At 38.0% G+C, this 27,599-nt stretch overlaps 2 protein-coding genes across 2 annotated transcripts in view; both read right to left on the bottom strand.

Annotated features, from left to right (window-relative positions):
* LOC126234792 (uncharacterized) overlaps positions 1-16,085 on the bottom strand; it is a 186,376-nt gene extending 170,291 nt beyond the window's left edge. Inside the window, exon 1 of the mRNA XM_049943539.1 lies at positions 15,958-16,085. Within this exon, the coding sequence (XP_049799496.1) occupies positions 15,958-16,052 (95 nt within the window). The 5' untranslated portion in view covers positions 16,053-16,085. The remainder of the gene's footprint in view (positions 1-15,957) is intronic.
* A 1,673-nt stretch (positions 16,086-17,758) lies between these two features.
* Positions 17,759-27,599, bottom strand: part of LOC126235542 (uncharacterized) — an 86,985-nt gene continuing 77,144 nt past the window's right edge. The window contains exons 7-8 of the mRNA XM_049944259.1: positions 17,997-18,260; positions 17,759-17,870 (exon numbers count right to left, since the gene is read on the bottom strand). Of these exons, the coding sequence (XP_049800216.1) occupies positions 17,759-17,870; positions 17,997-18,260 (376 nt within the window). The remainder of the gene's footprint in view (positions 17,871-17,996; positions 18,261-27,599) is intronic.

The following is a 27,599-nucleotide window of genomic DNA, read 5'->3' as shown; positions in this document are numbered from 1 at the left end:
TATTCAATACCTCCTCATTAGTTACGTGATCTACCCACCTTATCTTCAGCATTCTTCTGTAGCACCACATTTCAAAAGCTTCTATTCTCTTCTTGTCCAAACTATTTATTGTCCATGTTTCACTTCCATACATGGCTACACTCCATACAAATACTTTCAGAAACGACTTCCTGACACTTAAATCTATACTCGATGTTAACAAATTTCTCTTCTTCCGAAATGCTTTCCTTGCCATTGCCAGTCTACATTTTATATCCTCTCTACTTCGACCATCATCAGTTATTTTACTCCCTAAATAGCAAAACTCCTTTACTACTTTAAGTGTCTCATTTCCTAATCTAATTCCCTCAGCATCACCCGACTTAATTTGACTACATTCCATTATCCTCGTTTTGCTTTTGTTGATGTTCATCTTATATCCTCCTTTCAAGACACTGTCCATTCCGTTCAACTGCTCTTCCAAGTCCTTTGCTGTCTCTGACAGAATTACAATGTCATCGGCGAACCTCAAAGTTTTTACTTCTTCTCCATGAATTTTAATACCTACTCCGAATTTTTCTTTTGTTTCCTTTACTGCTTGCTCAATATACAGATTGAATAACATCGGGGAGAGGCTACAACCCTGTCTCACTCCTTTCCCAACCACTGCTTCCCTTTCATGCCCCTCGACTCTTATAACTGCCATCTGGTTTCTGTACAAATTGTAAATAGCCTTTCGCTCCCTGTATTTTACCCCTGCCACCCTTCAGAATTTGAAAGAGAGTATTCCAGTTAACATTGTCAAAAGCTTTCTCTAAGTCTACAAATGCTAGAAACGTAGGTTTGCCTTTTCTTAATCTTTCTTCTAAGTCGTAAGGTTAGTATTGCCTCACGTATTCCAACATTTCTACGGAATCCAAACTGATCTTCCCCGAGGTCCGCTTCTACCAGTTTTTCCATTCGTCTGTAAAGAATTCGCGTTAGTATTTTGCAGCTGTGACTTATTAAACTGATAGTTTGGTAATTTTCACATCTGTCAACACCTGCTTTCTTTGGTATTGGAATTATTATATTCTTCTTGAAGTCTGAGGGTATTTCGCCTGTCTCATACATCTTGCTCACTAGATGGTAGAGTTTTGTCATGACTGGCTCTCCCAAGGCCATCAGTAGTTCTAATGGAATGTTGTCGTTTTACTGTTGCAATATTATTCTGCAGTAGCAGGCTAAAGTAAAATTCTTTGTTAGAGTATCAGTTCTTAGCAGTCAAAATTACAAAAATTTAACTCAAAACTTAAACAATGCAAAATTCCCAGAATTTTGCATTCTGTTGGGCCCACAGCATAGTATAAGACATAGTAAAAATGAATTCTCCAAACTAGCTGCAATAAGGTAATATATTTCTTTAAATATTTTAAATGACAGGCCTGTTTCAGCTTATTGCCATGACGACGTGACTTGCGAAAATAACACTGGGAAGATTATCTTTATGTAAATTGTGGCTGTTTTAAGTGTACAATTGCATTCATATTTATATCTAGTTGGGAGTGATGACCAGATCCATCAATAGTAAATTTTTTCTGTAATGTCTTGATAAATATATTACTTTTTGTAGTTACGAAACTTAAAAATATGTTCTTTTGTTAGATATTTTGATAGTTGTTTACTACAATGCTATATGTTTACAAATTATATACAGCTTACCAGAGATGATGTTACATTTCAATGTTCTTCCTTTAAATTTTATCTATGGTCTGTGTAAATTTTGTTTACCATATGACTATTTCTTTTTGTAATATATTATATCAATAAAGTTTTTGAGATTCTTCGAGAATGTTTATGTCCTTTCAGTATTTTGTGTAATATTTCTAAGATAGTTTGATTTTCTCGGCTTTGTGGTGTTGAGTTTTCAGATGTATATATAAGCATGATTAATTACTATCATTGTTTCTAGTGTGTTCTTTAAATCTGATGTTAAAATTTCGTCTGGTTTGACCAATACAGAAAGTGTTGCAATCAACACAGGTGATTTTGTATATTCCAGAAGTGGCATATTTTGGTTGTGCTTGAATGTAATTTCGTTATGAGGTAGTTACTGTATGGAAAGCCAGTTGCACGTGTATGGATTTAAATAGTGCATTTATCTTATTTGATATTTGCCATAGGTATAGTGTTAAGTATATAGGTTGTTCTATGTTTTGTTAAGGTTTCTCTGGTAGGATGTATGTCATTATGTATAGTGATGGTTTCCAGTTTAGTGTGTTTATAATTTTTGTTATTATATCTGGACCAAATTCATTTTTGTAGGCTATGTAACAGAGTGTTTTCATTTCTTTTTGTTTAGCTGGTTGTTCTAGAGGTAAACTGATTACTCTATTAATCATGAGGTGGAAGAAGGCATGCATTTGTGTTGTAGGGTGGCAAGAGTTTGCATTTATTGTATTATTTGTGGTGGTAGATTTTCTTGTGTGTAAAATGTGTGGCAGTTGCTTTTTCTAATTTTCACATAAAGATGGTTTATTAATTGTCTATTTCCAATTCCATAGTAAATTTGATGTTGGGATGGAGGTCGTGCTGAGTGTTATTGACATCTATATTGTTTGCGTCAATCAGTATTAACGTCATCTACACTTCTATAATAGTAGATGATCTTATTCAGTACTGGCCATTGTGAACTGGCAAAGTTTTCTTCTAATATACTGAGAAATATATCTGCAATCTGCAATTGTGCCACCTACACAGTATCTCATAGCTACTTGAAATATGGCATCCCGGCTAAGACACCAGTTGAAATATTGTATCCCGGACGAGACACAAGTTGAAAATATGGTCACTATTTTTTATTTACTTAAATTTGCCATATTTCGTGACAGTACCTCTTCCGTTAAGACGTTTGCAAGGCAATATTAGTCTTGGCTTCAGTTGTCTAAGTATGATTCCACAATGCATCTTTGTCGGCTGCAGAAATGACGTGGTTCAACATGTTCGCCTCATTTTGGTGTTTCAAGTACAATTTCTTCAAATGTAGTTTCTTTTTTTATGGTTAATACAAAAAAATAGTAACATAATTCAAAATTATTTATGACGGCGACCTTCACATTCTTCTTCCGTCAACACACACCAAGAGTTCACTGCCGACTGACTATAGTCAAAGACGACTCCAACGTCAAAGATATTTTACACAACACACAAGCTTCCACTTGTAATGTCTCTTTGCTATTCTTCGATACATTTACTAATAGTAATCAATATGCTTTCACTCTCAAAAACAGAAGTAAATTAACATATAATAAGGCAAATTATAATAAATTCTGACAAAAAATATAAGAAAACATTTACAATTCGGTATCGACAAATACGGTAAAAAGAATAACATCTCCCAGATCCATTACACACTCCATCTGATTGGATGTAGATTTTCCCACTGAATTCAAAATAATTTTGTGATAAAAGTCATTTTATGGAGATTTATGATTTCATAAAATTCTCTATTGGTTCTGGTACTGGTGTGTTGGTATATAGATTTGTAATGAAAAAAGAGACAAATATAGCATTAGGTGGAATTTGTATGTTTTTTATTGCTTTGGTTACAGTACAGGAATTTTTTGTGGTACGTTTTTTGATGTATGTATGCAGCTCTGATAGTAGTGCATTCAATTTTTTTTCTTGTCAAATAATGAGGGATATTGCTATAATTCACAATTGGGTGGATTGTAGCTGATATGCTATATATCTCTGGTTGAACATGTAACATTGGTGTGCGTGGATTCATAACAAAACATGATCTCTTTTCATATCTTATTCTAGGAAATGAGTTTTACCTTCCTATTATTTTCAATCTGTATGTTGTATGTTAGAATATTTCTCATGTATGTTTTATACCATGTATATTTGTCATGTCAAATATAGTTGTACTATATATTTGTTTGTAGGGTTTTGTGGTAGTTCTGTAATGTTGTTAGTTTCGAAAAATTTCATAAATTTATTAATGTAGTCATTGCGGTTGATTATAATGGTACAATTTCATTTGTCCAATTTTACTGCAACTGCATCGTCTATTTCTTGCTTCAGTTACCACTGAGCAAAAATGTGGATGAAGCAAGAAATAAAGGGCAAATTACACTGCACAGGTTTTTTGAACCTTAGAACTGTACATAGCACACCTACGCTTAAGTAACTATGTAACTCCATTGATGTTTGGCTACATTTCTAAATTTATAGATAGATTCATGAGGTGTTCTTGTAAACAAGCTAGAAATATACATAATACCGAGTTTAATTAGCTAACTGGTAGAGGATTATGAATCTCCATTCCAATTTCATACAAGGATAAAAAATCTTACAAATATTAACTTCACAGATGACAAATCTGATCTACTTACAGAAGGCTTGGAATATAATTTAGAATCTAAGTTACACAACAATTCCTTAAAATGTCTAACAGCCATTACAAAAGTAGCAGCTCATATGGCAAGTCAGTCAATTACAATGCAAAACAAACAACGGTTAATATACCAAAAATTCTGGAAAAGAAAGGGAAAATACATAAAAAACAAAAGCTGAATCCATCATCCTCAAAGCCATAAATAAAAAATTACAAGCAAATGATGCAACAGTAGTGAAATTGGACAAAGGAAATTGTATCATCATAATCAGCTACAGTAACTACACAAATAAAGTTATCACATTTTTTGAAAGTAACATCACAAAACTACCACATAACCCAAGAAACAAATATACAACACAACTAAAGAAAAGTACTAAAAATTGCTATGTAATAGTAACAGAATATTTTAAAAAATCATGTTTTTTTATGAACCCACACGCACCAATGTTACATGTTCAACCAAAGACACATAAAATAGAGACTCCGATCCACCTAATAGCCCTTGTTATTTAATAAGCAAAAACTTGAATGCACTACTAAAGGAGCTGTATACATACAACAGGAAATGTACCACAAAAACTTAATGTACTTTAACAAAAGCAACAAAAGACATACAAATTCCACCTAATGCCATATTTGTCCATTTTGACATTACAAACCTATATACCAACACACCAGTACAGGAACCAATAGCACATATATGAAATTTAAGGGAAAATATGAACAAAATGTAACATCATTTCTGATAAGGTGTATGTACTTTGTAAACATGTAGCTTCATAGTAAAGAATTGTCAAAATGTCTGCCAAAAACATATTTTTATGCTTCTTAACTGCAAACAGTAATATAATTACCAAGACATGACACACAAAAATTCACTATAGACGCAATACATCATCACTTCCAACTAGACATAAGTCATCTGTAAACATAAAACAGCCACAATTTACATAGAGATAATCTTACCAATTTTATTTTGACAGGTCATTTCATAATTTTAGTGTCAGATTCCACTTGTCAGTTTTGACCAATGACATCATACCTAAGGCAAAGACGCTGTATAGAGGCAATCTATGAAAGGAACGGATCATACTCGTAAACAAATGAATGTAGCATGCAATAAAATTACACTTATCTCTAACATGATTGTTATTTACGCACAAATTACATCTAAACAAGTTGAATATAATGAAAATAAATACGAGAAAGAATAAAATTATGTCTGACTAGAATTATCATCATAATTTATGTGAGTAGAGGGGCACAGAAAACCATTAACCCTCCTAATACAGTGGGGTCTATAATAACCTCAAGCTGCAATTTTCTGTAAAATATACCTTATTTCCTATTCCTAAAAATTATGAAAATTCAGACTTTTCCTGAATTAAGTAATGGCTTCGTAATATATTAATATAACTTTCTGAAAATATTTAGTTTTGCAGAAAATCAAGAGAGAACCACTGAATACCATTGGGGTTAAATGCAACCCCATTTCTCTCTTGCGGTATTATTATCCAATAATGCTGCATTGAATCCGTAACTGTTGCTGTATTTCTTTGTTTTATTCTTGTAAATATTGTTGTAACGTGTGATTGTTGCCAATACTTTATAAGCAGACAGTTAATTGTTCCATACAAGTGGAGACTACTATTGTGTGTGTTGCTTTTAGTGGAAAATGTCTCGTCACCTTTCCGAAGACGAAGTGCTTGAAATATTGCTGCAGGATAATCCTCTATCTGGAGAATCAAATAGTGATATCAGTGATATAGTTTCTGATGTCTCGTGCAGCGGTATTTTTGTAAATGTGCGCTAGGGTCTAGCACCAAGATATACCCTTTGTATTTTTCATTTTTTTTATTTTGTGTAGGTCTAAAAAAAAAGAAGATTGTGGCACAAACAAGAGTTGAGAAGAGTTTGTGAAAGAGAAGAGAGAAGGAACATAATGCGAGTAACATCAGGTCCAACAAAATTCGCAGTGAAAAATGTAGACTCCATAGAATCAGCTTTTCAGTTGTTTCTTAGGAGAAACATTGTTGATGTAATTCTAAAGTGGACTAACAAAGAGGGTAGTCTTGTTTACGGTAGTAAATGGAAACCAGTAGATGCCATTGAACTGAAGTGCTTTATCGCTGTCTTGATCCTAGCAAGTGCTTACAAGGCCCATAATGAAGCAGTTACACATCTGTGGAACAAAGACGATGGTAGACCCATTTTTAGTAAAGCAATGGCTAGAAATCGCTTCACGCAAATTTCAAGGTGCATCCGATTTGATGACGCAGATGTTAGATGTCACAACTGTACTCCTGACAAGCTGGCTCCCATTAGAGAAATATTTGAAATGTGGGTACACATATTTCAAGAATCATACGTTCCTCACAGCAACGTACAATCGATGAACAACGTACAATCGATGTCCATGTCGGCAATATATTCCTTCAAAACCAGGAAAATATTGGTTGAAATTATGGGCTGTATGTGATAGTGCAACGTCTTACGTTCTCAATCTCCAAGTTTACACTGGATGACAAGAAAATGAATCTCATGAAGTTGGTCAAGGCAAGAGAGTTGCTTTAGATATGGTGAAAGGCTTAGAAAACAGTGGCAGAAATGTAACAACAGACAAATTTTTCACTAGCCTTAGTTTGGCAAGAGAACTTCTGAAAATCAATCTCACACTCTCACAGGGTGTTTCAAAAATGACCGGTATATTTGAAACGGTAATAAAACCTAAACAAGCAGCGATAGAAATACACCGTTTGTTGCAATATGCTTGGGACAACAGTACATTTTCAGGCAGACAAACTTTCGAAATTACAGTAGTTACAATTGTCAACAACAGATGGCGCTGCGGTCTGGGAAACTCTATAGTATGATATTTTCCACATATCCACCATGCGTAGCAATAATATGGCGTAGTCTCTGAATGAAATTACCCGAAACCTTTGACAACGTGTCTGGCAGAATGGCTTCACATGCAGATGAGATGTACTGCTTCAGCTGTTCAATTGTTTCTGGATTCTGGCGGTACACCTGGTCTTTCAAGTGTCCCCACAGAAAGAAGTCACAGGGGTTCATGTCTGGCGAATAGGGAGGCCAATCCACGCCGCCTCCTGTATGTTTCGGATAGCCCAAAGCAATCACACGATCATCGAAATATTCATTCAGGAAATTAAAGACGTCGGCCCTGCGATGTGGCCGGGCACCATCTTGCATAAACCATGAGGTGTTCGCAGTGTCGTCTAAGGCAGTTTGTACCGCCACAAATTCACGAAGAATGTCCAGATAGCGTGATGCAGTAATCGTTTCGGATCTGAAAAATGGGCCAATGATTCCTTTGGAAGAAATGGCGGCCCAGACCAGTACTTTTTGAGGATGCAGGGACGATGGGACTGCAACATGGGGCTTTTCGGTTCCCCATATGCGCCAGTTCTGTTTATTGACGAAGTCGTCCAGGTAAAAATAAGCTTCGTCAGTAAACCAAATGCTGCCCACATGCATATCGCCGTCATCAATCCTGTGCACTATATCGTTAGCGAATGTCTCTCGTGCAGCAATGGTAGCGGCGCTGAGGGGTTGCCGCGTTTGAATTTTGTATGGATAGAGGTGTAAACTCTGGCGCATGAGACGATACGTAGACGTTGGCGTCATTTGGACCGCAGCTGCAACACGGCGAATGGAAACCCGAGGCCGCTGTTGGACCACCTGCTGCACTAGCGGCGCGTTGCCCTCTGTGGTTGCCGTACGCGGTCGCCCTACCTTTCCAGCACGTTCATCCGTCACGTTCCCAGTCCGTTGAAATTTTTCAAACAGATCCTTTATTGTATCGCTTTTCGGTCCTTTAGTTACATTAAACCTCCGTTGAAAACTTCGTCTTGTTGCAACAACACTGTGTTCTAGGCGGTGGAATTCCAACACCAGAAAAATCCTCTGTTCTAAGGAATAAACCATGTTGTCCACAGCACACTTGCACGTTGTGAACAGCACACGCTTACAGCAGAAAGACGACGTACAGAATGGCGCACCCACAGACTGCGTTGTCTTCTAGAGCTTTCACATCACTTGCAGCGCCATCTGTTGTTGAAAATTGTAACTACTGTAATTTCGAAAGTTTGTCCGCCTGAAAATGTACTGTTGTCCCAAGCATATTGCAACAAACGGTGTATTTCTATCGCTGCTCGTTTAGTTTTTATTGCCGTTTCAAATATACCGGTCATTTTTGAAACACCCTGTAGGAACAATTAGAAAAAATAAAGGAGATCTACCACAAGCTTTCACTCAGACCAAAGGTCGAGTCACATTTTCATCTATTTTTGGATTCCAACAACATGCTTCAATTGTTTCATATTGACCGAAAAAGGTAAAAGTTGTAACTTTGCTCAGTACAATGCATTCAAGGAAGGAAGTGGAAGATTGTGAAGAATGCAAGCCAGTAATGATTCTGGATTATAATAAAACAAAATCAGGAGTAGAACGTACACTACAAAGAGGATGAGCAGAAGGTGGTCAATGGTATTATTTTACAACATGATTGATATCAGTGCATTGAATTCATTTATCATATGGCTACATCTTACACCAGACTGGGCAGAAAGGACCAACTACGAGAGACGGGCATGTCTCATAGGAAAGCAGCTCGTCGGAAGAAATCCAGACAAAATTATTTCCCCAGTACTTCCATCAACAGCACAGCCAAAAAAAGAGGAAGGTGTCCATTTTGTAAAAGGTCTGAGGACAGAAAGTTCACCAATAAATGTTCAAAATGTGGATGTTCTGTGCATAAAAATCACTCTGCAATTTATTGCTGTAAGTGTAATGCATCATAAATGTCAATTCGGAATTTAATCAAAAATGTTTGTAGTTTCATGAGAATCGTTTGTAAATTTTACGTAAATAAATAATTTTAAAAAGTATGCATTTTAATGTAATGTAATGTCACTGACATAATGTTTTAGATTATGGAAAAAATAAGGAATGTGATTTTATTCTACCATTATTAAAACTCTCCTTAGTAAAAAATAAATTCTGTTGGGGCCACTAAAGACCCCAATGGTACTCAGTGTAACAAAAAATACTCAGTATTAGAAGGGTTAAACTGCCTTACAGTTAGTGTATGGTGGAAACACACTGTGTTAATTTCAATAGTACTTATTTGTTCAAATGGGAGAAGTGCAGGGAAGTTGACAGTTTTGCCAGGGAGAAACTAAATTACAACAGAACAGAAAAATAAAGCAAATGATAACAAATACGAATTACTAATATAAAATATAGAGAAACCGACACCTGGGTGTGTGGGGGGGGGGGGGGGTGGGGGGGTGGGGGGAAGAGAGAGAGAGAGAGAGAGAGAGAGAGAGAGAGAGAGAGAGAGAAGAAGAAGAAGAAAACAAATATTGGAATGGAATTGATTAACTAGAACTGACCTATATACGAGGTCAATTCTAGATATTGATTGCGATATTTATAAATTTTTCGCAGAAGTACAGAGAGCAGTTACGAGTGTAGAAATGGTACTATATTTAATACACATCCTGGAAAAACTATCTGATTAATGAATCATCAAATAATTGGAATTGGTAACTAGAACTGACCTACATATGAGGTCAATTCTAGTTACCGATTCCAATATTAGCAACTGTTGCGGTAGTTCAGAGAACAATTACAAGTGCATAACTCTTATTACATTTGACAAACCTGCTGTAAAAACTATCTGATTAGTTATTAATCGATTAGGTGGAATTGGTAACTAGAATTGACCTATATAGGTAGTCAATTCTAGTTACCGATTCCAATAACAACTTCTTCATGGTAGTTCATGGAGCAAGCAGTACTACTGAAATCTCATCACATTTCAGGGCACAAACCTGCAGCAAAAACATCCTACGTTATGAACAAAAAATGGTTGGAATTGGTGACTAGAATTGACATACATAGGAAGTAGGTTCTACTTACCAGTTCCAACTATTCAACCACAGAATGGTGGAAATTGGTAACTAGAATTGACCTATATATGCAAAACAATGTACATAATGAACCATGGAATGTTTGGAAACATTAACTACAACTGAGCTATACACATACATTCTAGTTATACGTTACATGCTTTCCATGGTAAATAACATGTTAATACATGACAATTGTAGTTACTGATTCCACAATTCATTATTTTTCAACCTCTTTGCAGTAATTACGTGCAGCAGTGTGTTGTAGTATTTCTATTCCGCTGTTACTTTCTGTACTGCTGCAATAAAGAAATTGTTTCTTTTTCATGGTAGTACAGAGAGGAAAGAAGCAATGGAAACACTGAAAGAAACCACTGCGAACACACACTATAAGAACGCAGAACTTGCATACCTTGGAATCAACAAAGGATTCACTTATATAGGGCAAATTTACTAATTCATCTCAAACCACATTATTGTCCAAAGTAGTAAAGAAAACATTTCCAAAAATGAAAATATTCAAAAACATCACTGCACAATAAAAAAAAGGGAGGAAAAAGAAAGCAAAAAAGACAAAATTTTGGAACTGATAACTACATTATAAGTGTAATTGTAAACAGAAAACAGCCACAATTGACATAGAGACCATCTTACCAATTTTATTTTCGCAGGTAACTTCATAATGGCAGTAAGCTGAAACGTGCTTGTTGTGTAAAATAATTAAAGAAATACATAACCTTATTGCAGCTGATTTTGAAGCATTCACTTTCATTATTCCCAGAATTCTTAAATATTTTCAGGTTTTTGCCAGTTTTCTCTAAGACAAAAAATTTTTCTGGGATTTCCCTGTTGTTCCAGGGACACACCATACGTACTGTGAAAATTCTGCTCTATATACTGTGAGAATCAATTGTCCTGTAATACTATCTCAGGTACAATGCATTTAATAATGGAAAATCCAGGATGGAATGTAACAATATTATGTGAAGGAAAGATGCTACTAACCATACAGCAGAGATGCTGAGTCGCAGATAGGCACAACAAAAAGACTCTCACAATTAAAGCTTTCACCCATTGACCTTCCTCAACAATAGATACACACACACACACACACACACACACACACACGCTAACGCAACTAACACACACGACAGTGAGGTTTCAGTTGCCTGAGACTGAAGTCGTGTGTGTGTGTGTGTGTGTGTGTGTGTGTGTGTGTGTGTGTGTGTGTGTGTACTGTTGACGAAGGCCAATGGCTGAAAGCTTTAATTGTGAGAGTCTTTTTGTTGTGCCTATCTGTAACTCAGCATCTCTGCTGTATGATGAGTAGCAACTTTCCTTCTCATAATACTGTACAATGAATTTACTTTTACACCTGAAGATTTCCTTCCATTAAGGGTGGCTTCATGTATTCTGTTTGCTAGTAACTCTCCTATCCAATCACAATCTGATATTCTGCACACTTTTGAATTTCGTTCATAAGGTAACAGCGCTGAACTGTACTGAACTATTTCCTGATGTCAAGGAACACAGCACTAACTTTGATACTGGTATCTACTGCCCACTGGGTAGTGTATGCCTAATTTCTTAAGAGGAGTCCTATAATTCTTCACCCAATAGCAGAGGTCAAGAAATCTGCATCCAAAGTCATCACAAAATCATCTGACCCTCTGGTTTATGTCTTTAACGTTGTCCTGCACCAAAGAACTGTGATCAGTTCTAGGAGCAATGGTGCAAAATGCTAGCTCAGCTTCCACCATGCAGATGAGGTGAGCTGGCTTCACCAATGCAGCCAGCTACCTTAGAAACCAAGGATGGCCTGTGAACACAGGCAGAAGGCATCAATCAAGGCAACACGAGAAACCATTTCCAGCTGGCTGCATTCAGTGCATCAACAGCTGCCAGCAGAGTTTCTTCCAAGTCTCGAACAAAACCCCCTGGAATGAAAGGAATGGACACTGGCCTTCCTTCCTTTCTCGCCTGCTGTTTCGCGAAGTAATTCTATCAACTGTATAACAATGAAGTTACAATGAGCAGCAATCACTTTATCTGAGCTTCTTAGGATGGTTAAGGAGGATCGGCTCCAGTCCCAACAGATTTAACGTGCATTGCTGTTTCAGACATTCTTTCAGCAGTAGGCCAGGCTTCAAATATGATTTTAAGGTGTAAGAGGACATCCACCCAGAGATTGCTGATGCTGCCACTGTCTACCACTCACACTCAGGTGAGTGCCAACCAACTAGGTCAATGTATTGGGAGGCACTTCGACATCAGGGATCCCAGGCAACACTACAGGCACCAGATGGGCCAAAGCATTTGTCTAAGGTGTGACTAAGTCACCTCAGGCAAAGGCAGCAATCGAAGCCTGTTAACCGTGGCCAACACAGCTTCCAAGCCGAAGTCTGTTAAGCATGGCTAACACAGCTTTCAATTGTTTCCAGGCTGTAACCAATCCACCCACATTCATTCACAACAGGGTCGGTCCATCTATGGTCATATATACAGCACGTAACATAACACCATCCCTGCAGTCACCAGATGCTGCTGCTAGAGTGCTATGTTCTAAATTTAGCTCACATTATACTAGTGCTCAAAAAATATGCAAACACTAAAAAAAAAACTAATAAACACAGTGAAATTAAATGCTGTGTACAACAGAAACTGATGTTACTGCTGGCAGATGCACTTAATACCGCTATACTGTGAATAAGAGCTATGGAATGTGGTACTAACTAATTAACTATTGGGGAAAAATATGTGGTAATTTGTAACCAGAAGTGCATTCAAATGAACAATGCTCAAGAAATCTTAGGAATTTTATATGCTATTCCAGTGAATTTATCTCATCTTTTATAACAGTGTACAGAACATGTTTTCATTAACACACACTGGAGGAAAGGATGAGTCAAAATGGTGGATGACGAAAAGGTGGAGGCCCATCAAAGAAAGCCAAAACAGTTAGATCTGTAGGAAGATTCATAGCTGCAGTTTTCTGGGATACTCAAGCACTACCTCACAAAAGGCAGAATCACCACTTTCACAACTCAAAAACGTGAAATATGCTAGTCAGGCTAAATACCCACATGTTAAAATGGAGAAAGTTCTCTTTGATCATGATAACAGCCTCCACCATAGCTTAGGTCACTGCTGTAAAAAAGTAGCTATGAAGAAAAAATAATAAAAAAGACAGTATCTTTTGAATAAACATGTCTTTTCTGTTTTAGGTAGGGAACATTTTGAATTTCTCTTGTAACAATATATCTAAATTCCAGAGAATTCTCAACAAATATCTGATTCAGTCTGCTCAATACAAATCCATGCAACATAGCAAATGAGTGAGGGAAGCAAATTTCAGTATGGAACAAAACATAATTCAGTATGTTCTAAAAGAAATAAATTTTTCTCTTCTGTTTTGTAGTAGAGAAATTATATTATGCAAACTCAGGTATTCTACACACAAGCAAAAATAATGTCGTTTTAGTAACAAACAAATATCAAGCACTGTCATTCAGAAGAATTTAGAAGAAATCAAGAAAAATGTCGCATCTGTAAGGCAACCTCCAACGCTTTTCAGTACACATATAAATGGTAAGGGGTTCAGCATGTCTTGCTGAAACTAATAATAGGGTATTTGACTGTTTTCTGGAAACTGTCTAAAATGATTAATTATGTCATTTTCTGCTCCTAACATGCATTTTTTCCTCCTGAATTTCAGAATTCTTATATAAAAACAGAAATGAAATTCAAATAATTTGAGCACCTGCTAAAATGCTCCACTCGAGTCACATGATGCCTGTGACATCACTGGCTAGCTCGCTGCGCCTACTGTCATAATGCTAAAGACGGTGATGTCTTGTTATGGAATTCACGTTTCAGAACATGGGTTACAAATGATACGTAGTATCACACTGTACAAATACATCTATAAAACTCTTGAAAAGTATTTTTGCATTTCTCGAAGAATGAGAAGATGCACAAAATATGGCTGCACTGTACCAGCAAATTGCCACCACATCGATGCACATGGTCACTAACTTAAAAATGTGTTGCACGATGAAGTTAACATTAACTTACCTCCAAGATATGCTCTCCCACTGTTACAAAGGGTAGTGTCATTCAAAGAAATTAAACTCCTAGTGAAAATTGTCGTTTTAGCCACCTAACCCTCAATTGGCCAGTAACTCAGTTGTCACTGGCACGAATCTAACTTATTTGTAAAACAACTCGACAGTTCTCTCGCATGTTAACCGAATCACAATCACAGATCTTCATCTCACTGATCAAATGCAGAATATTACTGATTTTTCCCTGCTGTTTACGTGTGCTGAAATTTGCAATCGCTGTTCACATGCTTTACGTTCAAAGAGATATTTTCTAGTTAATGTGATCACACACATTTTACTTTATGAGAAACAATGTTTTATCTTTGTACTGTCCAGCTATGATCCATAGTGTTTAAACTTTTGCAGTTTCATCATCTTACATAAACATGAAGTAAGTCTGTTTCAGACGCCAGCATTAGTTTACACTTACAAACATCTCAGCCTTTACATTTATGTCACCTGCATGCTGTACACATTTTATACCTCTCCGTATAACCACATGGTCCTATCCCTCATTATACTGTGGAGATATGGTGATATCTTCACTTTCCTAAAAAGTGAATTGTTTGTTCACACAGTAAATACATTTATTCTTCGTCGTCCATTTCTCAGACTAAGACTAATGTGAAGCTATATGTAATACATCCCACAATTTAAACAGCTGCTACAATCAGTTCCTGCTAACGCTATTTTCACATTTCAAGCAAAATCTTTAAAAATATATCACCCTCCTGTGACTCGAACCCATTATCCGTTGCACCACCAAACGCTTGCTAGAAACAGGTTGTCTACTGAGCGTCTTCTACAGAGGAAACCTGCACTATGTTTTTTCCAGATTAATTTTATTGTGCATTGGGTGATAGCTTCTGACTGATAGCCAACAATCTAGTTATAATATACAGACCTATTTGCAAATGTTCTATAATTCCGTAGTTCTGAGAGAGTTTAATGATGTTGCAAAATGGGTGGAGCATAAACACATCAACTTTCACAAGAGTTCCACTATCAAAATTTGTTTCTATTGTTACTTAAAAGTTGTAATTGTGTTTTCCATCACTAAATAGATAAACTATGTTAAAGCCTCGTAACTTCAGCTAACGCTCGTATAAGACATATACAGCTTCATCTTACTCCTAGCCTGTGACGTGACCAGAGCATCAGCCAATAAGAGCATTTTCAATGAAGCGGCCAGATCTTGATAATTTATGATTTTTAATCTTTAATTACATAAAAATAACAGATATTTTGTGAGAACACTGACCGTAAATGCTATTTAAATGTTGTTATCAATAAGAGTAACAGAAATCCGAACCATATTTTTAACATAGGAAAATAGCCTACTGTTGCTGCACAGCTGCAAACCAATGCATCCTACTTCTTGATGCTACAGAAACAGTGACTCAATCACTGAATAAGTTGTGCTCTGCATTTAATCAGATGGAACATCTCAAATCTGGTCTTAACTAAAATCTAATATTAGTACAGAAACTAATAAACTGGAAATGCAAAGAACTTTTATGCTCTGTACTCTATCACACAAAAAGAAGAAACACACCTGTTTACTTTGACGAGATTTTCAGCTTGCTTGATCTCAGCAGTTTGTAGTTGTTTCTGGTGTGTTAATTCTGAATTTGGAACACCCATAAACATGGTTTTGGCTTCATTATGGTATTGAATTTCACAGCCATTTTTCATTGGTTGTTGAACCAATCCTCTTCTGAGGTTAGCAATCTTTGGTTCTGGACAATGGTTCTGCGATTCTCTGCGGTCTGCGTATCTGGCACTAACCAAAATAATCGTGAATATTTTCCTCATGAGTTTAATACACAAATGCGAAGGCATTCTGAAATAATTGCTGAAAATTTCAATTAAAATATATCTGCATTTCAAAAATAAAAACCTCTATTTGTCTACAAGAATTTTAACAATTTAGAACACACTCTTTGTTTTACGTTCATATAAAAATCATTCTACAAGTATAGTAAATGGTCAGTGTTAATGATTCCTACTGCCATCCGAAGTGGGCTGCAGCTAGAAATTGATCTTTTCGTCACAAAACAATGACAGTGTGCATATCTGACTTAATTTTTTTGTAATTCTAATCATATATATGTGCAAATACAACTGAGGCCTCAGCAGCCAGAGACTGCGGTTGTGTGTGTGTGTGTGTTCTATCTCCAACGAAGGCCTTGTTGGCCAAAAGCTCATTTTCTGACAATCTTTTACTTGTGCCTATCTGCGACTCATCATCTCCGCTATATAGTGAGTAGCAACTATCCTTTTCATAATATTGTTCTATTACATCCTGGATTTTCCATTGGGATATAATTTAAATTGGTTTAATGCTAAAACAATAAAAGAAATAATTACAAACTAATTTTCAGGTTGATAATGTATCTCACCAAATAACTGGGTGTGCCTGTAATGGTACAAACTTCAGGAGATGTCCCTGGGATTAAGAAATGAACAAATGTTGGGATTAAAATATGGCCTATGACCCTTCTGTTTCTGAAATAGATACACACAAAAGATTTCCATACTGTATACCTTTCATGCTCATGTTGCAAAGCGTCTGTCTGAAATTCCACCAATCATGCCCGATCTTCAGGTGTATGATATTTTGTATCAAATGCATGAGCAGTCTGTGTTCACGTAAATGTGGTGTCACCGCCAGACACCACACTTCCTAGGTGGTAGCTTTAAATCGGCCGCGGTCCATTGGTACATGTCGGACCCGCGTGTCGCCACTGTCAGTGATCGCAGACCGAGCGCCACCACACGGCAGGTCACGAGAGACGGACGAGCACTCACCCCAGTTGTACGGACGACTTTGCTAGCGACTACACTGACGAAGCCGCACTCCTTTGCCGAGCAGATAGTTAGAATAGCCTTCAGCTAAGTCCATGGCTACGACCTAGCAAGGCGCCATTAGACTTACATAGCAATTGATACTTATCGTATAAAGCATGTCTCATCAAGAACGATGTATACAACAAGGATGGATTAAAGTTAAGTATTCCAAAAGCTACGTACTTTTCTTTATAGCATTCATTACGTATCCTGTTTCAGACCTCACGCCACCCTTCGTGTGTTTATAGCGTGCATTGCGGTCCCCTCAAATCACACTGTGTCGGCACTTCTGTCGACACATCAATATCATCTACACCATTCAGTGGAGATGCACAAACAAAATACTTGGCATGTAGCTGCAGAAGTTTACAGTGGGTTGTGTTCACTGACCTACTGTTCAGCCACAATCACCTTCTAAGCACTGTAGCACATTATGAAGGAAATGAACATGCATATATCACATCTGTTTGTGGAATGAAACACTCTCTAACAATTCTGCCAATACATCACAAAAGAAGCTTCGGTATCTTTCTATCTATTGCCAGTCTTTCTGGAAAAAAGTGTAACCCTTTCAAATGGTCATACGTGATAGCTGTGACATTTACAATGACTAATAATCTGAATTTTGTTTAGGAATATTCTCCTGGCATTTTATGTGTGTGTTCTTCCTTCTGATACAATATAGATCACTGGGTCAAGAAACAGAACGTAATTTATACTCAGAAAAGAATATTTGTCACTCACCTGATCTCTGAGGATACCTCTGATGTCACATTTCTTACTGATGAATATGTGCGCATCTCAACTCCTCTTGGCTTCTGCAGAACTTGAGAGGGAGTTGCATCACATTTTAGAGAAGTCCATGCTTCATTTTGCCCTCTTGCATTCTGATATGCTTTTTCAATTGCATTTTTCTCTTCAAATCCACAGTTCTGTCTATTAGGGTAACTGACTTGAGTACCTTTAGTTTTAACTGTTATCTGTTCATTTTCTCTGAGCATCATGGAACTGAAAAGAAATATGTTATTTAAATTTCAAAACTAAATAAAACATACCAAAGTCCGAGCAAATACCAGCATTTGTGTAACTCAAAAATACTATTTCTCAGCTGGACTGAAAATACAATAGTCCAAAGTGTATGCTAAAGTTGTTTTTAAACACAATTTTCTATTGGAGATTAGACTGGAGCATTCATGACATTACAGACAACAGAACAAAATTTCTCAACATGTGACAATTGTAAACCAACAGGAAAAAAACAAACTATATATTAACTTCAAGAACACCAGAAATGGCAGACAACAGCACAGCAAAAACACAAGCATCATGTTCCGAAGACGGCCCGAACGAATTAAAAAAAAGATTCTTGACACTACCCACAGACGATGAACCAAGAAAAATTACATACAGACTGAAGACCAAGAAATCAAATGGTGATGAAATAATGAATCACATAATACAGCTAGTAAGTGCATAAAAGATAGCAACCACAACCGTGCAGCAGAGTGGTGGTCAGAGGAACTAGAGGTCCTCATTAGAGAAAAACGAAATGCGTTCCTTCAGTGGTTGAATGATAAATCAGAAGAAACAAGATCAATATACAAGGAAAAGAAGAATGAAGTGATGAAAAAATAAGGATGGCAAAAAATGAAGCATGGGAAAGAACATGTGCCAAGGTTAATAGCAAATTAGGATTTGGGAGAGCAAAAGAAGCATGGTCAGTATTAAAAGGGCTTCGACAGAATACAAAAAGCAAAACTAATCTCCAACTGATAACAAAAAAGGAATGGGAAGAGTACTTCCAAAAATTATTAAATGGGGGCAGAGGAGAATATCTAGAAGAAGGAACAGGGGAAGATAAAGGACATGAAGATCACGAGGTCCAGATTTTAGAAAGTGAAGTACTTCAGGCGTTGAGAACAGGAAAGAATGGTAAATCACCGGGACCAGGCAATATCAATCTGGAATGTCTGAAATATGGTGGTGACAAAATTGTGAAACTGATAACACAGCTCTTCAACAAAATGAAACATGGAGATTCAATACCCAACGAGATGAAGCTAGGTTACATTAATACAATATTTAAGAAAGGGGATCGCAAAATTTGTTCAAACTATCGAGGAATTTGTGTTACAAACACATTAATGAGAATTTTTGCGAAAGTAATTAAAAACAAACTGGAAAAAAATTTTAGAAGCCAAGAAGAACAATGTGGATTCACGGCTGGGAGATCATGCGTAGACCATATTTTCACATTACGACAGATTTTGGAGAAACATAGGGAAAAATCAAAAAATATAGGATTAATTTTCATAAATCTAGAAAAAGCGTAAGATACTGTTCCAAGAAAATTACTTTGGAGAGCACTACATATGGCAAACATAAACTCTTCCTTGATTAAAATAATAAAACAGATGTATAAAGATAACATTTGCCAAGTGAAAGTTGGTAATAAACTTTCACAGAAATTTAGAACAAGCAAAGGCCTTTTACAGGGCTGTCCCATGTCACCATCATTATTTAAAATCTATATAGATATTAGCCTTCGAACATGGTCTCGTAAATGTAATAGTATGGGATTAGAAAAAAGAGATGGAGTTTACCTACATCATTTATTATTTGCTGATGATCAAGTAGTCGTAGCACAAGATGGGGAGGAGGCTAACTATATGTGCTATCAACTAGCAGTAGCATACAAAACTTGGGGTTTGAAGATTAATTACCAAAATACAGAATACTTGACTAATGATTCAGATGAGCTATACATTGAAGGAAAGAAAATCAAAAAGATAAACACTTTCTGTTATTTGGGATGCATTTTAGAAATCGAGGGAAAATCATAGTCAGAAATCAATAAAAGAATTAGTAGCGGATGGAAGGTCATTGGGATGCTTAACTCAGTCTTATGGAGCAGGAATGTAATGAGCAGAACTAAAAAATTAATATACAAATCCATATTAGAGAGTGTGGTTCTGTGTGGAACGGAGACCTGGACAATTAACATGAAGCACATTAAAAAACTATAAGCTCTAGAGATGGACTTTTGCAGACGATCGGCAAGAATCTCCAGGAAAGAAAATATAAGGAACACCGAAGTAATAAGGAGAATGGAAACGAAAGAATATATGACATAATGGATAGGAAGAAATTACAGTGGTACGGCCATGTACGATGAATGTAGAAAACCAAAATACCAAAATTGATACTGGAGTGGGAACCGGAGGGGAGAAGAAGAAGACGACGACCTATGACCACCTGGCTCCAAAATGTACAGCACACAATGAGGAGAATGGGCGCAGAGGAAGAAGACACACAAGATCGAAACACCTGGAGAAATATTTGGAGAATATAGTTTAACAACGTTTATTGTTTGTATTGTAATTTCCAAGTAAATTATTATGTTGGAGATAAGCCTCTGTAATGAGGAAAAGCTCAAAATAATAATAAAATAAAGTGCATAAACAGTCACACCATTGTTGGACAAACAGCTCTTTTACACGACTTTCTCGTACCATCTCAGCATGCTTTCAGAAAGTATAAATCTACAGACTCAGCAAACACCAGTCTCTCTCACCCTCTATCTCTCTCACACCCACACCCACACACAAAGTATGCACCAGTAACTTGGGGGGGGAGTGTGGAAACGAACTGCAGATTTTGAGTTGTGGTGTGGCACAATTTTATTTTTTACCAATTCAAGGACTTTTAAAATGCGAAAATAACATTTTAAGAAGTCCTAATTTGAACTCCCCCCTCCCCTTCCCAGAAGGCCACAGTACAGGAGCCTCCCCTTTTTACAAATCAAGAACTGTGCATGTGTGTCTAAGTCTTTCCTTCTCATACTATCCGGTCTCCCCTGACCCAGGGTTCTCAGTAACCTTTATGTTAACTCTCCCTTGTTCCTTAACCTTGCCAGTCCCTTCTCCTTCATCCTTCCGCTTCAACCCTTCTGCCAGAAGAGCCACTGGCTCTGAAAGCTTGCACATTTCCATAATTTTAATATGAGTTTCCTCCTGTTGCTGCTTGGTGAATAGATTTTTTTATCTGCCCCAATAAATATACTTTAGCCTATTCCCCACGGCCCTGCCTGTGTGTGCTTTTGACACATCCCCCCCCCCCCCCCCCTGTGTTCAGCTCTTCCTCCTCCTGTCCGTCCACCACATCCTCCCTTCGTCTCTTTGTCCATTTCCTCCACCCTCTCTCTGACCACATCTTTCTCCCTCCTTCTGACCATATCCTCTTTGCCTTCTGTCATACCATCTCTGTCTCACCCTCTTCCTTTTCCACCTGGCCACTACCCCTTCACACCTTCCACCTGCCTCATAATCCCCCCTTCTCCCCTCTCTCTGTTCATTTCCTCCTCCCCCTCATTCTGTCCATCACCTCCTCCATCCACATCAACCTACCCCCAGCTATGCCCCTCGGCAGATTTACCTCCACAATACAGTTCAACAAATCATGCCAATACTACTCCCACAATAGGCCTATTATGCAGGGCAGGCACATTGGGGGCTCAAAAATCATTTATTTGACCCTGAAGTACAGGCTACATTGCAAAGCAAGTCAATAAACAAGCTGATACTTCCCCAATACAACATGTCCATAATGCAGGGCAACCTACATGTTGCGTCACAGAAAACAGGTTCTTTCCCATGACATGTAGGCTGCCCTGCAAAGTAGACTGATTTGACAGGCCGATACTGTTCCCATATAACATTCCTGTCATACAGGGCAGACTATACGCCAGAGGATGGAAAAGACACGTTTTTATCAATATCTCCACTCCTACTGGAGTTGGGGGGTTATAAACCCCACAGTCCTGACACTTGTGAGGCCTTTTGTTTCTGTGCCAAATTTCATCAAGGGATTTATGAGTAGATCCTGGACACACAAACATATACACAGTCTGCTATATACATTCATGGGCAAGCAGGAAAGTAGACACAATTATACTTAAGCAACAGTAAAGACACAATTATACTTAAGCAACAGTAAACAGTACGTGCCAATTAGGGAACACATACCAGTCCAAAACTAAAGTCATCAAACGCAATGAAATACAGTGTTTGACAATGGGGACATGTTGTTGTTGTTGTTGTTGTGGTCTTCAGTCCTGAGACTGCTTTGATGCAGCTCTCCATGCTACTCTATCCTGTGCAAGCTTCTTCATTTCACAGTACCTACTGCAACCTAAATCCTTCTGAATCTGCTTAGTGTATTGATCTCTTGGTCTCCCTCTACGATTTTTACCCCCCACGCTGCCCTCCAATGCTAAATTTGTGATCCCTTGATGTCTCAAAACATGTCCTACCAACCGATCCCTTCTTCTAGTCAAGTTGTGCCACAAACTTCTCTTCTCCCCAATCCTATTCAATACCTCCTCATTAGTTACGTGATCTACCCACCTTATCTTCAGCATTCTTCTGTAGCACCACATTTCGAAAGCTTCTATTCTCTTCTTGTCCAAACTGGTTATCGTCCATGTTTCACTTCCATACATGGCTACAATCCATGCAAATACTTTCAGAAACGACTTCCTGACACTTAAATCTATACCCAATGTTAACAAATTTCTCTTCTTCAGAAACGCTTTCCTTGCCATTGCCAGTCTACATTTTATATCCTCTCTACTTCGACCATCATCAGTTATTTTACTCCCTAAATAGCAAAACTCCTTTACTACTTTAAGTGTCTCATTTCCTAATCTAATCCCCTCAGCATCACCCGATTTAATTTGACTACATTCCATTATCCTCGTTTTGCTTTTGTTGATGTTCATCTTATATCCTCCTTTCAAGACACTGTCCATTCCGTTCAACTGCTCTTCCAAGTCCTTTGCTGTCTCTGACAGAATTACAATGTCATCGGCGAACCTCAAAGTTTTTACTTCTTCTCCATGAAATTTAATACCTACTCCGAATTTTTCTTTTGTTTCCTTTACTGCTTGCTCAATATACAGATTGAATAACATCGGGGAGAGGCTACAACCCTGTCTCACTCCTTTCCCAACCACTGCTTCCCTTTCATGCCCCTCGACTCTTTATAACTGCCATCTGGTTTCTGTACAAATTGTAAATAGCCTTTCGCTCCCTGTATTTTACCCCTGCCACCTTCAGAATTTGAAAGAGAGTATTCCAGTTAACATTGTCATAAGCTTTCTCTAAGTCTACAAATGCTAGAAACGTAGGTTTGCCTTTTCTTAATCTTTCTTCTAAGATAAGTCGTAAGGTTAGTATTGCCTCACGTATTCCAACATTTCTACGGAATCCAAACTGGTCTTCCCCGAGGTCCGCTTCTACCAGTTTTTCCATTCGTCTGTAAAGAATTCGCGCTAGTATTTTGCAGCTGTGACTTATTAAACTGATAGTTCGGTAATTTTCACATCTGTCAACACCTGCTTTCTTTGGTATTGGAATTATTATATTCTTCTTGAAGTCTGTGGGTATTTCGCCTGTCTCATACATCTTGCTCACCAGATGGTAGAGTTTTGTCATGACTGGCTCTCCCAAGGCCATCAGTAGTTCTAATGGAATGTTGTCTACTCCTGGGGCCTTGTTTCGACTCAGGTCTTTCAGTGCTCTGTCAAACTCTTCACGCAGTATCTTATCTCCCATTTCATCTTCATCTACATCCTCTTCCATTTCCATAATATTGTCCTCAAGTACATTGCCCTTGTATAAACCCTCTATATACTCCTTCCACCTTTCTGCATTCCCTTCTTTGCTTAGAACTGGGTTACCATCTGAGCTCTTGATATTCATACAAGTGGTTCTCTTTTCTCCAAAGGTCTCTTAAATTTTCCTGTAGGCAGTATCTATCTTACCCCTAGAGAGACAAGCCTCTACATCCTTACATTTGTCCTCTAGCCATCCCTGCTTAGCCATTTTGCACTTTCTGTCGATCTCATTTTTGAGACGTTTGTATTCCCTTTTGCCTGCTTCATTTACTGCATTTTTATATTTTCTCATCAATTAAATTCAATATTTCTTCTGTCACCCAAGGATTTCTATTAGCCCTCGTCTTTTTACCTACTTGATCCTCTGCTGCCTTCACTACTTCATCCCTCAGAGCTACCCATTCTTCTTCTACTGTATTTCTTTCCCCCATTCCTGTCAATTGTTCCCTTATGCTCTCCCTAAAACTCTCTACAACCTCTGGTTCTTTCAGTTTATCCAGGTCCCATCTCCTTAAATTCCCACCTTTTTGCAGTTTCTTCAGTTTCAATCTGCAGTTCATAACCAATAGATTGTGGTCAGAATCCACATCTGCCCCTGGAAATGTCTTACAATTTAAAACCTGGTTCCTAAATCTCTGTCTTACCATTATATAATCTATCTGATACCTATTAGTATCTCCAGGATTCTTCCAGGTATACAACCTTCTTTTATGATTCTTGAACCAAGTGTTAGCTATGATTAAGTTATGCTCTGTGCAAAATTCTACAAGGCGGCTTCCTCTTTCATTTCTTCCCCCCAATCCATACTCACCTACTATGTTTCCTTCTCTCCCTTTTCCTACTGACGAATTCCAGTCACCCATGACTATTAAATTTTCGTCTCCCTTCACTACCTGAATAATTTCTTTTATCTCGTCATACATTTCATCAATTTCTTCATCATCTGCAGAGCTAGTTGGCATATAAACTTGTACTACTGTAGTAGGCATGGGCTTTGTGTTTATCTTGGCCACAATAATGCGTTCACTATGCTGTTTGTAGTAGCTAACCCGCACTCCTATTTTTTTTATTCATTATTAAACCTACTCCTGCATTACCCCTATTTGATTTTGTATTTATAACCCTGTAATCACCTGACCAAAAGTCTTGTTCCTCCTGCCACCGAACTTCACTAATTCCCACTATATCTAACTTTAACCTATCCATTTCCCTTTTTAAATTTTCTAACCTACCTGCCCGATTAAGGGATCTGACATTCCACGCTCCGATCCGTAGAATGCCAGTTTTCTTTCTCCTGATAACGACGTCCTCTTGAGTAGTCCCCGCCCGGAGATCCGAATGGGGGACTATTTTACCTCCGGAATATTTTACCCAAGAGGACGCCATCATCATTTAATCATACAGTAAAGCTGCATGTCCTCGGGAAAAATTACGGCTGTAGTTTAATGGGGACATTGCTGTTTAAATTGTTTATAAATGATATACATGTGGAAGACAAAGAGAAGAAAATATTGTATGCAGTTAACATGACAATACTGAAGTGAGACAAAAATGTGAAGCTAGCTGAGAGAAAAGAGTGTACAATTGGTAATCACAAAGTTTTAATTATCACTGTGAAAAAATCAAGCTGCAACTGTAAAATTGATAAAGGTGTTAGTCCCTATTTACATATTCATTCTTCAGTGTGACACATTTATCCCAATGAAGGATGACTTTACAGAGCCAATGGTTATAGAAGTCTGCATTCTGGTTGTTCAAGAAAGGTTCCACATCAAAATTAACTTCACTGTCATTCTGGAAATGGCTGCTATAGAATGGTTTCTTCACCCAAGGAAAGGGGAAGATGTCAATGGGAGCCATATAAGGATGGTAAAGGGCTGAGGCAAAATTTGATAGCCCAGAGAAGCTGTAGGTGTGACTGTTTCTCCTGTTGTCACAGTGCAAATACACACTCATAGAGAATTTCCTGTCGTGCACATCTATAGAGCCTCCAGTAACCTCTCTGGGAGGTTACACTACTATGTTTCTGTGACAGTTTGCCACTTACATGCACAACACCATGAAAGTCCCAAAGTACACTGAGCGTCAACTGGCCCGATGATGGCTGACTCTTCACCATTTTCGGTGGTGGTGAAATCACGTTCCATTGCTTACTTAGCCCCTTTGTGTAGGGGTCAGAGTAATACACCCAACACTCGACCAAAGTTATCAGGTGGCTAAAGAAGTCATCTAGATCGCACTGAAACTGGTGCCACATTTCTGCTGCTGCCTCGGTTTACCAGGATTTCTGAATGGGTATAAGTAGTTATGGAACCCAGTTTGCGGCAACCTTTGTCATGTTCAAATACCATGCAAGATATTAAAACTGGTTGGTGACTGATGTTCATTTGTTCTCTATAACTTCCATTGTGATACACCATTCTTCAAGGATCAGGGCCTTAACTTCTATTGCAATCCCCAGTTCTTCACAGGGATACGGTCTGCCACTTCATTTTTCATTATTCAGGCTGGTTTGATCACACTGGAAGCAACTGCACTGCCCAATCACTGTTTCATATGATGACGCACAGTTGCTGTATGCTTCCACCAAAACAACATGGGATTGTTGCACCACTGTTCTCCACAAATTAAGGAAATGATTACCACACAATACTCCACTTCAACAATGGGTTGTAACACTTTGTTTTCTCCCCTCTAGTTGCGTGCTACAGAGCTGTGTCACAAAGATTTAAATGGGCTCCAGGATTGCAGACATCAACCAATCAAACACCAATTATGTAACTTCTTTTACAAGGTGATAGTTAAAATTTTATCACTATCTCTCATACATGTGCAAAAATCACAGCACACAATGAAATGATCGTATGGCATTGTTGGCTGGGAGGCCCCGTCCGGGGAAGTTCGGCTACAGTTTTGCAAGTCTTTTTTCGTGTGACGCCACATTGGGCAACTTGCACGTCGATGAGGATGAGATGGTGATGAGGACAACACAACACCCAGTCCATGGGCGGAGAAAATCTCCAACCCGGCCGGGAATCTAACCCAGGCCGGCTGCATGGGATGCATGCACGTAACCATGCAGCTAAGCAGGTGGACATCACAGCACAATCACTTATGGAAAATGAACTGATTAGAAATATGGAAAAGACTATGAACGAGGGCATTTCAGAAGCAATGAAAAGTCTTGAACATATGGATATAAAGGCAATGAAACAGGGTGGAGAAACTAGAACCCTCTAGATTCATAGTATATAAACACTGTCTGTAAGAAACTCAGCTGTGACATGTTCACTGCACAACAGCAAATGCGGTATACTGATAAACAACTTCCGTGGACTGTCACAGATTCCTTGAAATGTACGTTGTCCATGTCCATTTCATTTTCAGTTATAACTGTGCCTTACAATCCTGCCCCCCCCCCCCCATCTTCTAGTTATTCCCAACAGGTATCCCTCCACTGCTCACTGCACAACCGTGAGCTTTTTTCTTCCCCCCCCCTCTCCCCCCCGACCTCCTCAAACTGCCACGTACATAAAATAAGGGAAAGACAACCACTCACATACAGCAGACAGATGCGCAGCACACAGAAACACGCAATAGAAAACAATATTTGCACTAGCTTTTGAGCTCTTGCTATTTCTCTAGCAATAGTACACACATCACACATAACA

The sequence above is a fragment of the Schistocerca nitens genome, chromosome 2, assembly GCF_023898315.1.
Source record: "Schistocerca nitens isolate TAMUIC-IGC-003100 chromosome 2, iqSchNite1.1, whole genome shotgun sequence".
Classification (NCBI taxonomy): Eukaryota; Metazoa; Arthropoda; class Insecta; order Orthoptera; family Acrididae; genus Schistocerca; species Schistocerca nitens.
This window is presented reverse-complemented; position numbering and strand designations above follow the sequence as displayed.